Source organism: Lactuca saligna, chromosome 6 (assembly GCF_052625555.1).
Source record: "Lactuca saligna cultivar CGN05327 chromosome 6, ASM5262555v1, whole genome shotgun sequence".
Taxonomy (NCBI): domain Eukaryota; kingdom Viridiplantae; phylum Streptophyta; class Magnoliopsida; order Asterales; family Asteraceae; genus Lactuca; species Lactuca saligna.
Window position 1 is genome coordinate 171,304,889 of NC_136422.1, and position 16,164 is coordinate 171,321,052.

Here is a 16,164-nt window from a genome sequence, read left to right on the forward strand (position 1 = left end):
CATCTATTGTTGAAGTATGTCAAGGTTTGGTAGAGACGTGAAAAGCAAGTCATTACTATCTTGTTGACAGATTGATCCGGCTAGTGTTGACCCTTCCTGTGTCTACTGCATGAGCGTGCATTTTCGGCCATCAAAATTGTAAAGAGTAGACTGCGCAATACGATGGGTGATTATTTTATTGTTAATAGTTTGGTTCTTTACATCGAGAAGGATATCACTAAGATTTTTAGTTTAAACTCCATTTTAAATAATTTTAATGGTGTAAGAGAGCATCGTGTACTTGATGTTGGTGAAACTTGTCAAGTTGGTTCTTTTAAGCCATGGAAGTACATATAAAGGTTAGCAAAACTTTCTCAATGCTCTCCATTTGATGAACATATGGAGGCTAACAAATAATTGTGAAATCTTGGTTGTAGGTGAAAAAAAGATGGAAAACAAAGGATATTCAATGCAATTATTTTGGAATTTACGAATGTAAGAAGACAGTCTAGAAATGTCTAAGATTTACTATGTCGGTCCGGAACTGACCTAACTACTCCGGAATGCTTAGCTCCGGAGAAAATGGTCAGTTTTCAAAAAAAAATATAATATAATAAAATAAAATATATATTTTTGTTAATGAGATCGTTTATGAAGTTTAGTTTTATTAATATCCCTTTATTCTATACCCGATGGTTATACAATTCAGTTATGGAAATTATGTCAAATTACATATTTAAGCAACCTAAGAGAGCATTTGGTTTTTAATCTTGTTTTGAAGGTCTTTCCACATAAAAATTCGGTGTCCTTAGGTTGTTGATTAGTTTCTGTTTGGGATGATTAGATTGAATAATATATCATTGGGCAAAAATGAAAGCACAAAATCTACGAATTTTGAATGGGAGACGATGTTGTATGATTATGCAGATTGCAGAATGTATACAAGATAAACAAAATCAAAAGCTATGCAATCGGATTAAAGATAAGAAGGGATGATAATACACAAAACAAACATTTGTCGGCAATTTTGGTAGTCAGGATTCAGGAATAACGTCGAACACGTTGTGTGCAAAAAGTTCACTTGCTTACTTACGTCTCATTTCATAACAGCAACATAATCAAAAGCACTGAACAAAGTATCATCCAGACATTCATTGAAATTTTTTGACATTTAAAGTAACAAGAAAGAAATCCTACGCAGTTGCAGGTGGTGATGACGTTGATGAAGGAGAAGCTTCAACGGCCTGGTCAGTGACGAGAGTCCACTCCGGGGGAAGGTCCGGCAGAGGTGGGTAAACAGCAGGCCCACGTTTTCTATCCCACGCCGCCGTCTTCTTCGGCCTTGTTTTCCGGTGGTGTGCTGTCGCCTTCTTTTGTGGCCTCGATGAGCATTCTATCATTAACCCTATATTGTCTCCAATTTCACGGCCATACTTGACTTCCGGCGAAGCAACCCGTGTGGCGCCGCTGTAGGATGATTGACGGAGAGGAGGGACTGAGGAGGTGGCGGCGATTTGGACGCCGAAGATTGCTGAGACGGACATCGTTTTTTCGACCGTTCGTGGAACTGGCTGACGATCTGAGAGGATTAGTTATGTTATCCGGTTACAGTTATGCAGCGATGTCGTTTTGTTGAATACTTTGTTGTTGTTGTTGTTGGGCAGGCTGTTAATGGACCAAGTCCATAAACCTAGGAATCCTAAACCCCTAGTCCTAGAATAGATTGTTATTTATTTATTTATTGGGCTTCGCAACCCAAACCAACCAAAGCCTACAATATTAAACTCATGCTAATACATAGACCTACAGACATAAAACCAGAGATGTATTCCCCTTCGTTTCTCGATCTGCTTCCTATTCCTTCTTCTTCGAGCTGCTTTCCTTTCACTCCAGGTCACTGTGGCCTCTTTGTTTCCTGATACAATGTCTATCTTTTCTCTTTTTTTGTGTGTAATCTGCTTCTTTTTTCAGTTTTGACCTGCACCTGGTAGATATTCATTTTTCTTCTTCCTTTGGATTTAATTTTCATAAAGTAAGTGCTCAGAATAAAGGACTAAGATCTAATTGGTACTTTTTTTATTTATTTCAATATATATTAGATATGATAGCCCTTATAATTAATTAGAGTAAGGTCTAAAAAATATAAACAATCTATAGTCTATATGTATTTTAACAATATTGAGGACAATTTGATAATTGTACCATTTGTTAATTCATTTTCCTTGTCATACCAAGTGCATTACAAACAATTTGTTCCGGTCAAGTTTTATTCTGTCTGAGTTTAGTTTTGTTTTGTGCAACTTATCCCAATATCAAACACTACCTTAAAGTCAAGCGGAATTGAATATCTATGTCTAAATTTAAGTGTTTTGTTCAAAACAAATAATTATACTTTATTATATTAATTTTGTAACATCCGGATCTTCAAAGTATGAAATTTTAAGTAAAATATGAGTTTTGGGTGGGTCACAACGTAAGGGAAGCATCATCACGTCATGACATGGTCACAAGAGATAGGAGTCTCTTTTAAGTGTCACGACATGACACTATAATGGTAACAACGTGACACCTGATCAGGGGCAAACCATAATTTTCGAACTTTGGTCGTTTTTAAAGGATGTGAGGGGCTAAGTTTTCCTTTACCCTCATCCTCCATTACCTCTTAAGCCCTTAAAGAAAACCCTAATCCCTTTCCTTTATTTTTGAGTTCTTTGTACTTTTGGTTGCTTTTGAAGGAAAAAGAAGGCTTTGGTAGTGTTGTGAGCATATTGGCAAGATTTGGGACTTCATTTGGGTATTTATGGATATTTGTAAGTGTTTCAGACCCAAACTGTATTGCTCTAGATTACTAGATCTAAGCTTTTGTTCCTTTATCTTCAAGATTGAGCAAGTTGATATGGTGAGATTCCATAAAGTTGCAAACTATATGGATCCTTGAGGTCCTTTGAGTGTTATATGGTTCATATATGGAGTGTGTTAGTATATTGGACCCATCAATGAGATCTTTGGTGACGTTTCTTCATTTTTGACCTAGTTCGAGTCTTAAACTCACAATGAGCACAAAGCTTAGTGAGGGCCCCAGAATATCTCAAGTGCTGAAAACCAATGCGTGTGTGTATGATGTGCTGCTACCGCGCCAGCTCCTTCCCCTTCGCTGAAGAGGTACCTGAAACCAAAACTGTAAACTGTAAGCACAAAGCTTAGTGAGGGCCCCCAACGTACCACATACCATACAATCATATAGCATACATACTGTCGGGCAATTCTGGGGTGCCCGACCTACCCGGTACGACCATTCTGGGGTACCGACCTACCCATATCAAGCCCTTCTGGGTGCTGACATACCCATGTCAAGCCGTTCTGGGGTGCTGACCTACCATTCGGTCCTAACAACCTAACCTCGGGGACTATTTCACCCCCTACTTCTAGTATCACATATATCATAACATATACATACTGTGACATCCCCAAAATCTCGGCCAGAAAAGACCGATTTCATTTATGCTTTTTAAAATAATTTTCAGAGTAAATCCTTTTAATTTTAAAAGAGATGCGGAATTTGTTCCCAAAAACAAAACATGATAAAATAAATATTTCTCAAAACATTTCATAAAGAAATATGATTTCATTTCATAATCAAAAGTCGGGATGTCATGTTCCGATACAGATCATAAAGCATAAACGATATCATTACAAGTCATTCAACAAATATATACATATACAGACTTGTAAACAAAACAACTTGATGTTCGCCCATCTTAAGCTCTTGTGCCACTTCCTGTAAAATAAATCAACTGAGTGGGTCAGGCTTGGGAGCCTGGTGAGCATATAGGGTTTTCAACCCACAATAATTATATTTAATTTCAACAATCAACAATAAACCCGATTACCCATTCACGTTATCCTCACCTTACGTTCCTAAAAATAACGTCTATTATAAGGAACCTATTTCAGGATTTTTCATCGGGATGGACATTACTGCAGAGGGGCTTCCTCAACAATAAGTATCCTAAAGGCAACCATGTGGGGGATAAAGTAAACCGGTGAACACGTCGTTCACAACACCTACAGGTAATGAGCCTGCTAGTGTTCCACAGGACAGTCTAGAATAGTCCGTGGTCGTCATCCATACTCTGCTGAATGACTAGAATAACACTAATAACACCGAGGCCTCTCATCTTTTTACTACACACCAATTACCTACCCATGTTCTACCCAACATATTAGTAGATAAAAATATACATTTTTATACATTGTTTAAAAACCTGTATAACATGCTTTAAGCAATACATATTCCACATAACAGATGAGGCATACACACATAACACGTATTTCATAGAGAATACATCAGATCTATAAGATAGAAGAGAGTGAATATACACTCACACGTATAACAACCAAATATATACACCTAACACGTATTTTATAGGAAATACTTCATAATATTGCGTTGGAATGAAAATAACTACACACTCACTTGATCAAAAGATGATCGGGCAGCACTACGGCTTGCAGAAGAGGTGTTTCTCCGTAGATCTGGAAGATCTTCACAAAACCGGGCTCCTCGCGAGCAGCGTTTCGGCTCGGGAATAACGCTCTTCGGGATCCTCGGGGCTTCGGATCTTGCTTCGGGGCTCGGGAATGATACCGGGGCTTTGGGGCATAAACGACACGCAAAACGAGGCAAAACTTAGAGAGAGGGAAGAGTTTGAACAAGAGAAAATGGTTAAATTCGAGTTCTATTTATAGGCTGCTGGGTTTGGGATTACGCGGGGCGTAATCTCAAATTACGTAGGGCGTACTCGCGTTACGCGGGGTGTACTTTGACGTCACTGCGTGTGTTGACTGGTGACACTCGAGTATTGGTCAGACAAGTTGCATCCGTGTAACGCCTGTGTTTCTGGGCTTGCCATTTTTATCAATGTAATGGTCTAGGTTAACCTTTGTAACCCGTTTTGAAATAATAGAAGTGTATTATTTGAGTATTATGTGTTTTGTGTGCTTAATTGCTTAATTATGTGGTTTGATTAATTAAGAATAAAAATAAGCGTCAAAATTGAAGTGTAAAATAAACTCGATATCTTTAGATAATGTTGTAGTAGTTGAAACAAGGTTTCCGAAGATATAAAGAATGCCGAAATCCGAGTTATAACGAAGAAGTTATGACCTGTTGAAGTTTCGCGACAGAACCGACACGACCCAGCGCGATGTAAATAGTGAATTTAAGGTAGATAGATATCTATCCTTAGTGATCTAAATGAGAATTGAATATCTCAATGATAGTAGTGCAACGACGGAAAGACGGACGGAATCGGAGTTCAGATGAAGGAGTTATGAATTTCGAACGGAATTTTCCTGTCCCGGCCTACTAAAAATAATATATAAGTAATATACTTATAATATATTAAAAATAAAGTCAAAATTAGCCAATGGAGTCTAAACGAGAGTTGTAGATCATGATCTCACCTTCGCGGCGATATAAAGAACGTCAAAAACGGAGTTCGTATGCGAAAGTTATGAATTTCTGAAGTTCGGGGCGCGAAACCCCAAAACTGTCAGAGACCACGACGTGGCAAGCAGTGCCACGATGTGGCAAGTGTCCTGACACCTCCGGGAGGCCCCAGATGCAACCTGGGATGACGCATGCAGTGACGACCAAGCCCACGACGTGGAAAAAGGTTGCCACGACGTGGTAAGGGCCAAAATTGCCGTATAAATAGATTTGAAGGGCCAGCCGTTTAGGGTTGCTATTTTCTCTCTTCTCTCTCCCGTTTTACCTCGATTTGCATGCTAGAAGTACCCCGAAGCCTCGGTAATATTCTCGAGTCCTGAAGCAAGTCCCGAGATCCCGAAGATCCCGAGAAGTGCGGTTTCCGAGCCGAAGCTCTGCCCGCGAGAAGTTCGATTTTTGTAGAGATCTTCCAGATCTGCTGCGGATTACTACTTTTGCAAGCCGTAGTGCTGTCTGATCATCTTCTGATCAAGTGAGTGTATACTACCTTTCATAAACGCAATAATAATACAAGTATGGTTTGAGTGTATTAAGTATATTGTTGTTTATACGTGTGAGTGCGTTGTTACTTTCTCCTAACGTATAATTATGAAGTATTTTATACGAGATACGTGTTATGTGTATATTTTGTTGTTATGTGTGTGAATGTATATTCACTTTCTTCTATCTTACAGATCTGATTATTTCTATATGAAATACGTGTTAGGTGTGTGTGCCTCATCTGTTATATGGAAAATGTATTGATCAAGCATGCTATATAGGTTTTGAAAATATGTATAAAAATGTATGTTTTTTTCTACTAATATGTTGGGTAGAACATGGGTAGATAGTTGGTGTGTAATAAACAGATGAGAGGCCTCGTTGTTGTTTTGATCCAGTCATCTAGCGGAATTTAGATGACGACCACGGACTTTTCTAGACAGTCCAGTGGAACGCTAGCAGGCTCATAACCTGTAGGTGTTAATGAACTTGGGTGTTCATTCGATGTATTCCATCCCCCTCATGGTTGCCTTATTTGACTTATATTGCTGAGGAACCCCCGTAGCATGTGTTGTCACCCCGATGAAAATATTCTTAGATTAGGTCCCTTGTGTTAGTTATTTTAGGGACGTAAAGTGAGAATAACGGGAATGGGTAACTGGGTTATTGTTGGTTGATAATAATTAATTTAATTATTAATTGTGGGTTGAAAACCCTATATGCTCACCAGGCTCCCAAGCCTGACCCACTCAGTTTTATTTGTATTACAGGAAGTGGCGCAAGGGCGTAAGATGGATGAACCATCAAGTTGTTTTGTTTACAAGTCTGTATATGTATATATTTGTTGAATGACTTGTAATGTTATCGTTTATGCTTATTGATCTATATCGGAACATGACACCCCGAGTTTTGATTATATAATGAAAAATACATTTCCTTTATGAAATGCTTTGGTAAACATTGTTTTATCATATTTCGTTTTTGGGAACAAATTCCGCAACTCTTTCAAATCAAAAGGATTTACTCTGAATTTATTTTAAAAGCATAAATGAAAATCGGTCTTTTCTGGCCGAGATTTTGGGGATGTCACAGTTGGTATCAGAGCATTAGTTTAAGCGAACTAGGAATTTTTAGGATTTCTAGACTTAAACTTAGAATGCTAAGTGAAATTTTGAGATGTGTGTCTGTTACATTTTAGACATGAGCAGTAGTTTATTTTAGGAAAGTTGCCTAAAATGCTTTATGTGCTAAATGTTATATGTTGCCTTATATGATATTATTTGTTCGGATCTATGGTCTGTTGCCGACCGGATCTAGAAACTTTATGTGTGTAGGATTCTAAGCGTACGTCTACAATATTAGAACTAGCATGTAAACGTTTCGGAGTGATAAGGATGATTTGAAAATCTATCGTGAATAAGGATCTAATTTCACCTTATTTGATGTGTAGATCAAAAATGGTGAGAACAAGAAGTAGAGTTGGAAATGCTGATGAAAACAGGAATCAACCACCAGTGATTGAACAAAGACCTGTCGTAGCAGCAACACCTGAGCCAATAACCATGGCTGGTGTGCAAATGATGATTCAAACAATGTTGGATCGTCAGATGGATGAAACTAGACGGTTGCTTCAACGGAATCGTGAAGAACTGTCAATTCGTGTGGAAGAGCCTGAATTAAATGAAGGACACTCGGGAGGTGGAAACTTCAGTGGATCAGTTGGTCAAGCCAACCCACCGATAGTTAGGCGAGACCACCATGATGGAAGGAATGATGGAATGGGATGCAAGTACAAGGACTTTCTAACTTGCAAACCATCGACCTTCAATTGAAAAGAGGACCCGATAGGAGTGATGGATTGGATCTCTGAAATGGAGTTAGCCTTCATGACTTGTGGTTGCATAGGCAAGTTGCAGACCATCTATGCAGTGCGTCAATTCTGAGGTGGAGCCGTTCGTTGGTGGAACACTCTAGGGAAGACTTTAAGCCCAAATGAGCCACTGCAATTGTCATGGGCAGAATTCTTGGTGCAGTTCAAGCGCAAGTTCTGCTCGGCTCAAAATCTATTGGAATTGGAGAACAAGTTTCTGACACTAACGAAAGGCAGCATGTCAGTTGATAAATACACCAATAACTTCACTGATAAGATGGAGTTTGCCTTGCGTATCGTTCCAGACGAGCTGACAAAGGTGGACCGGTATGCGAAGGGACTCCCATGGGAGTACGAGGTGCCAGTACGTCAGGCACATACTTTAGAGGCAGCTATCTGGGCTGCCAAGTCTGTTGAGAACATGATAAAGGGGAGAACCACCAACAAGGTTGAGGTTGGTGAGAAGAGGAAGTTTGAGGGAACATCTGGTACCGGTAAGAAAAGCAAATTTTCGAAATCCGATTCGAAAAGGTTTGGTGGGGAAAAGGAGGAGAAGCGAAGTGGTGTGATAAGTGTAAGAAAAAGCACTTTGGGAAATGTAGCGAGGATGTAACCTGCTACAAGTGTGGGAAGGTTGGACATTTTGCCAATGAATGTCCGAACAACAAAAGGATGTGTTTTGGTTGTAATGAAGAGGGGCACATTTTGAAAGACTGTCCGAAGAAGAAGGAGGCAGCTAAGCCCAACATTCCACCAAAGCCGAAGGCGAGAGCATTCCAGATGACACTGGAAGTTGCTAAGGATGAAGCTGATGTCACTTCAGGTACCTTTCTCGTTAACAATTTGCCTGCCCAAATTTTATTTGATTCTGGAGCCAACTACTCCTTTATATCGCATGAATTTGGTAGAAAACTAGCTTTGCCTGTTGATAGACTAGATGATGCTTTATTAGTCGAAGTTGCTAGTGGCAAGTTTGTACCTGTTATCCATCGTATGAAAAACATCTTAATTGACTTGAATGGGAATAAGTTCCGCGAGGAATTATTACCTATCGAACTTAATGGTTTCGACATCGTGTTGGGAATGGATTGGCTTAGCGCCAATGATGCCGAAATTTTATGCAAGAAGAAGATAGTTAAAGTGAACCCGCCTAGGAAGGAATCGTTTATGGTGTATGGGGACAAACGTCGAGTGAATTCTGGAATCATTTCCCTAATGAAAGCCAGAAAGTGTTTGACCAAGGGAAGTACATCATATTTAGCATTCGTGATTGATGCTAAGAAGGAGAAGAAGGTGATGCGGAGTATTCCAGTGGTGTGTGATTATCCGGAAGTATTTCCCGAAGATCTTCCTGGATTACCTCCTGATAGACAAGTGGAGTTCAGAATTGACTTGTTACCAGGAACCACGCCAATAGCAAAAGCACCTTATCGATTAGCACCGACGGAGATGAAGGAGATGATGATGCAACTTCAGGAGTTGTTGGACAAAGGTTTCATTAGACCTAGTTCATCACCCTGGGGAGCTCCAGTGTTATTCGTGAAGAAGAAAGATGGAAGTATGAGAATGTGCATTGATTACAGAGAGCTGAATAAGGCAACAATAAAGAATAGATATCCGTTGCCGAGGATTGATGACCTATTTGATCAATTGCAAGGTTCGAGCTATTTCTCGAAGATCGATCTAAGGTCAGGATATCATCAACTAAAAGTAAGAGAGCAAGATATCGAGAAGACCGCATTCAGAACTAGATATGGACACTACGAGTTCTTGGTTATGTCGTTTGGACTAACCAATGCTCCGGCAGCATTCATGGATTTAATGAATAGGGTTTGTAATCCGTTCCTTGATAAATCCGTGATAGTGTTCATAGACGACATTTTGATTTACTCAAAAAGCCAGGAGGAGCATGGCAGACATTTGCGAGAAGTGTTAGAAGTCTTGAAGAAGGAGAAGCTTTATGCTAAGTTCTCCAAATGTGATTTTTGGATTCGTGAAGTCCAATTCTAGGGTCACGTGGTCAACCAAGAAGGGATAATAGTTGATCCAGCGAAGATCGAAGCTGTGATGAAGTGGGAACAACCGAAAAGTCCCACGGAGATCCGAAGCTTTTTAGGATTAGCCGGATATTACCGAAGGTTTATCCAAGGCTTTTCTTCAATTGCTACTCCATTGACAGCTTTGACCCACAAAGGAGCTACTTATGCTTGGAGTGAGAAGCATAAAGAAGCATTCGAGAAGCTAAAGAAGAAGCTATGCGAGGCACCGATACTTTCTTTACCCGATGGAGTTGAAGATTTCGCTGTTTATAGCGATGCGTCTGGGGTTGGATTGGGTTGTGTTTTGACCCAAAGAGAAAAGGTGATAGCATATGCGTCTCGACAGCTTAAGGAACATGAAAAGAATTACCCGACTCATGATTTGGAGTTGGCAGCGGTAGTTTTCGCTCTGAAAATATGGAGGCATTACCTCTATGGCACGAAGTGCAAACTTTTCACTGATCATAAGAGTCTCCAATACCTCTTTAATCAGAAGGAATTGAATATGAGGCAACGACGCTGGCTAGAATTACTCAAGGACTACGACTATGAGATACTTTACCATCCCGGTAAAGCTAATGTAGTTGCTGATGCTCTCAGTCGGAAAGTCAATCTTGAAAGGAAAAGGCCAAGAGCATTGAGAATTGAAGTTGTCTCGACTATTTTAGAAAGTATAAAGAAAGCTCAAAGCGAAGCTTCTGAGAAGAATGACCGGAAAGAGGAACGTTTGGGCAAAACGTTGGTGTTTGGTACAAACGGTCATGGATTGAAGGTGTTCCAAGATCGGATTTGGATACCTAAGAAAGGAGGAGTCAGAGATCTTCTGATGGAAGAAGCTCACAAGACCATGTACTCGATTCATCCCGGTAGCACTAAAATGTATAGGGACCTGAAACCCTACTACTGGTGGCCGACGATGAAGCTTGATGTTGCAAAGTATGTGGCCGAGTGTGTGACTTGTGCGAGAGTCAAGACACAACACCAGATTCCGTATGGGAGTTTAGAACCTTTACATGTGCCTATGGGTAAGTGGGAAGACATTGCTATGGATTTTGTCACTAAACTACCCAGAACAAAGAATGGTCACGACATGATTTGAGTGGTCGTTGATCGATTCACTAAGGGTGCGCATTTCATAGCAGCCAGGGAGAAATGGTCTATGGAAAAGCTTGCGAATTCTTATGTGAAGGAAATTGTGAGACTTCACGGTGTTCCGCTAATAATTGTGTCGGATCGTGATAGTCGTTTCACCTCAAGGTTTTGGAAATGTCTACAAGAAGAAATGGGTAACAAGTTATGTTTAAGTACAGCTTACCATCCGCAGACTGATGGTCAGAGTGAAAGAACGATACAAACACTTGAAGATATGCTGAGAGCATGTACCTTGGAATTCCTAGGTAATTGGGATGAACAATTACCATTGGTAGAATTTTCCTATAACAATAGTTTTCACTCGAGCATTAAGATGGCACCTTACCAAGCTTTGTACGGACAAAAGTGTTGTACGCCGTCTTGTTGGCTTGAGGCTGGGGAAAAGCAGTTTATGGGACCGGAGATGGTTCATCAAACTGCTAAAAAGTTGAAAATAATTAGGGAAAGAATGTTAGCGGCTCAGTATCGTCAAAAGAGCTATGCTGACAAAAAGCGAAGACCGATTACTTTTGAAGTTAGGGATTCGGTTTTGCTTAAAGTCTCGCCGTGGAAGGGACTTATAAGATTTGGTAAAAGGGGAAAGTTGAGTCCAAGGTTTATTGGACCGTTTAAAGTTCTTCAGAGGATTGGGAACCAAGCTTACAAGCTCGAACTACCAGAAGAACTGAATGGAATTCATAACACTTTTCATGTGTGTTATTTACGAAAGTTCACGGGGGAAGTTCCCGACATGATTCCACTTTCAGAGTTGAGAATCGATGAGAACAAAAGGTTGATTGAAGAACCAGAGGTAATTGTTGACCGAAAGACTAAGAAGTTGCGACGCAAGATGGTCGAGTTAGTGCTTGTCCGATGGAAACACACGAATGGGCCGAATCTCACCTGGGAGATGGAGAGTGACATGATGGGTCGCTATCCGCATTTGTTTGTTGAGGTGTGATTCCGGGGACGGAATCATTCTAAGGTGGGGAGAATTGTAACGCCTGTGTTTCTGGGCTTGCCATTTTTATAAATGTAATGGTCTAGGTTAACCTTTGTAACCCGTTTTGAAATAATAGAAGTGTATTATTTGAGTATTATGTGTTTTGTGCTTAATTGCTTAATTATGTGGTTTGATTAATTAAGAATAAAAATAAGCGTCAAAATTTAAGTGTAAAATAAACTCAATATCTTTAGATAATGTTGTAGTAGTTGAAACAAGGTTTCCGAAGATATAAAGAATGCCGAAATCCGAGTTATAACGAAGAAGTTATGACCTGTCGAAGTTTCGCGACAGAACCGACACGACCCAGCGCGACCCAGCGCGATGTAAATAGTGAATTTAAGGTAGATAGATATCTATCCTTAGTGATCTAAATGAGAATTGAATATATCAACGATAGTAGTGCAACGACGGAAAGACGGACGGAATCGGAGTTCAGATGAAGGAGTTATGAATTTCGAACGGAGTTTTCCTGTCCCGGCCTACTAAAAATAATATATAAGTAATATACTTATAATATATTAAAAATAAAATCAAAATTAGCCAATGGAGTCTAAACGAGAGTTGTAGATCATGATCTCACCTTCACGGCGATATAAAGAACGTCAAAAACGGAGTTCGTATGCGAAAGTTATGAATTTCTGAAGTTCGGGGCGCGAAACCCCAAAACTGTCAGAGACCACGACGTGGCAAGCAGTGCCACGATGTGGCAAGTGTCCTGACACCTCCGGGAGGCCCCAGATGCAACCTGGGATGACGCATGCAGTGACAACCAAGCCCACGACGTGGAAAAAGGTTGCCACGACGTGGTAAGGGCCAAAATTGCCGTATAAATAGATTTGAAGGGCCAGCCGTTTAGGGTTGCTATTTTCTCTCTTCTCTCTCCCGTTTTACCTCAATTTGCATGCTAGAAGTACCCCGAAGCCCCGGTAATATTCCCGAGTCCTGAAGCAAGTCCCGAGATCCCAAAGATCACGAGAAGTGCAGTTTCCGAGCCGAAGCTCTGCCCGCGAGAAGTTCGATTTTTGTAGAGATCTTCCAGATCTGCTGCGGATTACTACTTTTGCAAGCCGTAGTGCTGTCTGATCATCTTCTGATCAAGTGAGTGTATACTACCTTTCATAAACGCAATAATAATACAAGTATGGTTTGAGTGTATTAAGTATATTGTTGTTTATACGTGTGAGTGCGTTGTTACTTTCTCCTAACGTATAATTATGAAGTATTTTATACGAGATACGTGTTATGTGTATATTTTGTTGTTATGTGTGTGAATGTATATTCACTTTCTTCTATCTTACAGATCTGATTATTTCTATATGAAATACGTGTTAGGTGTGTGTGCCTCATCTGTTATATGGAAAATGTATTGATCAAGCATGCTATATAGGTTTTGAAAATATGTATAAAAATGTATGTTTTTATCTACTAATATGTTGGGTAGAACATGGGTAGATAGTTGGTGTGTAATAAACAGATGAGAGGCCTCGTTGTTGTTTTGATCCAGTCATCTAGCGGAATTTAGATGACGACCACGGACTTTTCTAGACAGTCCAGTGGAACGCTAGCAGGCTCATAACCTGTAGGTGTTAATGAACTTGGGTGTTCATTCGATGTATTCCATCCCCCTCATGGTTGCCTTATTTGACTTATATTGCTGAGGAACCCCCGTAGCATGTGTTGTCACCCCGATGAAAATATTCTTAGATTAGGTCCCTTGTGTTAGTTATTTTAGGGACGTAAAGTGAGAATAACGGGAATGGGTAACTGGGTTATTGTTGGTTGATAATAATTAATTTAATTATTAATTGTGGGTTGAAAACCCTATATGCTCACCAGGCTCCCAAGCCTGACCCACTCAGTTTTATTTGTATTACAGGAAGTGGCGCAAGGGCGTAAGATGGATGAACCATCAAGTTGTTTTGTTTACAAGTCTGTATATGTATATATTTGTTGAATGACTTGTAATGTTATCGTTTATGCTTATTGATCTATATCGGAACATGACACCCCGAGTTTTGATTATATAATGAAAAATACATTTCCTTTATGAAATGCTTTGGTAAACATTGTTTTATCATATTTCGTTTTTGGGAACAAATTCCGCAACTCTTTCAAATCAAAAGGATTTACTCTGAATTTATTTTAAAAGCATAAATGAAAATCGGTCTTTTCTGGCCGAGATTTTGGGGATGTCACAGTTGGTATCAGAGCATTAGTTTAAGCGAACTAGGAATTTTTAGAAGCATAAATGAAAATCGGTCTTTTCTTCGTCTGACGTCCGTTCTCGCCTAACTTGTCATCGTTTCGCTACTAAGAACAAGATCTTTGATTCTCATTTAGATTGTTTCGGCTAAAAACTGCTCGATCTCAAATCGAGTATTCGGGCTGCATATTGCCACGTCGAAACTTAGAAAAATCATAACTTCGTCATATGAAGTCAGATTTGGGCGTTCCTTTTATGCACGCTCTCGGTTTAACGAAATCTACGACTTTCGTTTAGATCGCTAAGGCTAAATATCGCTCTATCTTAAATTCATATTTTACGTCACTCGGCGTCGTGTTGGTTATGTCGCGAAACTTCGACAGGTCATAACTTCTTCGTTATGACTCGGATTTTGGCATTCCTTATATCTCCGGAATCCTTGTTTCGACCACTACAACTTTATGCAAAGATATCGGGCGTATCCCACACTTTAATTTTGACGCTTATTTTATTCTTAATTCATTAAATTATAAAAATCAAGAAAATAAACACATAAATCACATAATTCACAAATAATACATTTTTATTATTTCAAATTTAGTTACAAAGGTTAACCTAGACTATTACATTGCTAAAAATGGAAAGCCCAGAAACACGGGCGTTACAATTCTCTCCACCTTAGAATGATTCCGTCCCCGGAATCACACACCAGCAAACAAATGCGGATACCGACTCATCATGTCATTCTCCGTCTCCCAGGTGAGATTTGGCCCATTCGTGTGTTTCCATCGGACAAGCACTAACTCCACCATCTTACGTCGCAATTTCTTAGTCTTTCGGTCAACAATTGCCTCCGGTTCCTCAATCAACCTTTTGTTCTCATCGATCCTCAACTCTGAAAGTGGAATTATGTCGGGAACTTCTCCCGTGAACTTCCTCAAATAACACACATGGAAAGTGTTATGAATTCCATTCAGTTCTTCTGGTAGTTCGAGCTTGTAAGCTTGGTTCCCAATCCTCTGAAGAACTTTAAACGGTCCAATAAACCTTGGACTTAACTTTCCCCTTTTTCCAAATCTTATAAGTCCCTTCCACGGCGAGACTTTAAGAAAAACCGAATCTCCAACTTCAAAAGTCATCGGTCTTCGCTTTTTGTCAGCATAACTCTTTTGATGGTCCTGAGCTGCTAACATTCTCTCCCTAATTATTTTCAACTTTTCAGCAGTTTGATGGACTATTTCCGGCCCCATAAACTGCTTTTCCCCAGCCTCAAGCCAACAAGACGGCGTACGACACTTCTGTCCATACAAAGCTTGATAAGGTGTCATCTTTATGCTCGAGTGAAAACTATTATTATAGGAAAATTCTACCAAAGGTAAATGTTCATCCCAATTACCTAGGAATTCCAAGGTACACGCTCTTAACATATCTTCAAGTGTTTGTATTGTCCATTCGCTCTGACCATCAGTCTCCGGATGGTAAGCTGTACTTAAACACAACTTGGTACCCAATTCCTCTTGTAGACTTTTCCAAAATCTTGACGTGAAACGACTATCACGATCCGACACAATTGTTAGTGGAACACCGTGAAGTCTCACAATTTCCTTCACGTAAGAATTCGCAAGCTTTTCCATAGACCATTTCTCATTGGCTGCTATGAAATGCGCACTCTTAGTGAATCGATCAACGACCACCCAAATCATGTCGTGACCATTCTTTGTTCTGGGCAGTTTAGTGACAAAATCCATAGTAATGTCTTCCCACTTACCCATAGGCACAGGCAATGGTTCTAAACTCCCGTACGGTTTCTGATGTTGTGCCTTGACTCTTGCACAAGTCACACACTCGGCCACATACTTCGCAATGTCGAGCTTCATCATCGGCCACCAATAATAGGGTTTCAGGTCCCTATACATTTTAGTGCTACCGGGATGAATTGAGTAC

The 16,164-nt window shown here is 39.9% G+C and overlaps 1 protein-coding gene across 1 annotated transcript; it reads right to left on the reverse strand.

Moving 5' to 3' along the window:
- Positions 1–1,172: 1,172 nt before the first annotated feature.
- Positions 1,173–1,523, reverse strand: PSRP6 (plastid-specific 50S ribosomal protein 6). The gene has a single exon (XM_078962270.1). It carries the CDS (start codon positions 1,521–1,523, stop codon positions 1,173–1,175), a length of 351 nt encoding a protein of 116 aa, XP_078818396.1.
- Between the last annotated feature and the right edge of the window lie 14,641 nt (positions 1,524–16,164).

Bases quoted from the DNA above. Each gene is read 5' to 3' on its own strand.
- PSRP6 (XM_078962270.1), bottom strand. From the start codon at position 1,523: ATGTCCGTCTCAGCAATCTTCGGCGTCCAAATCGCCGCCACCTCCTCA.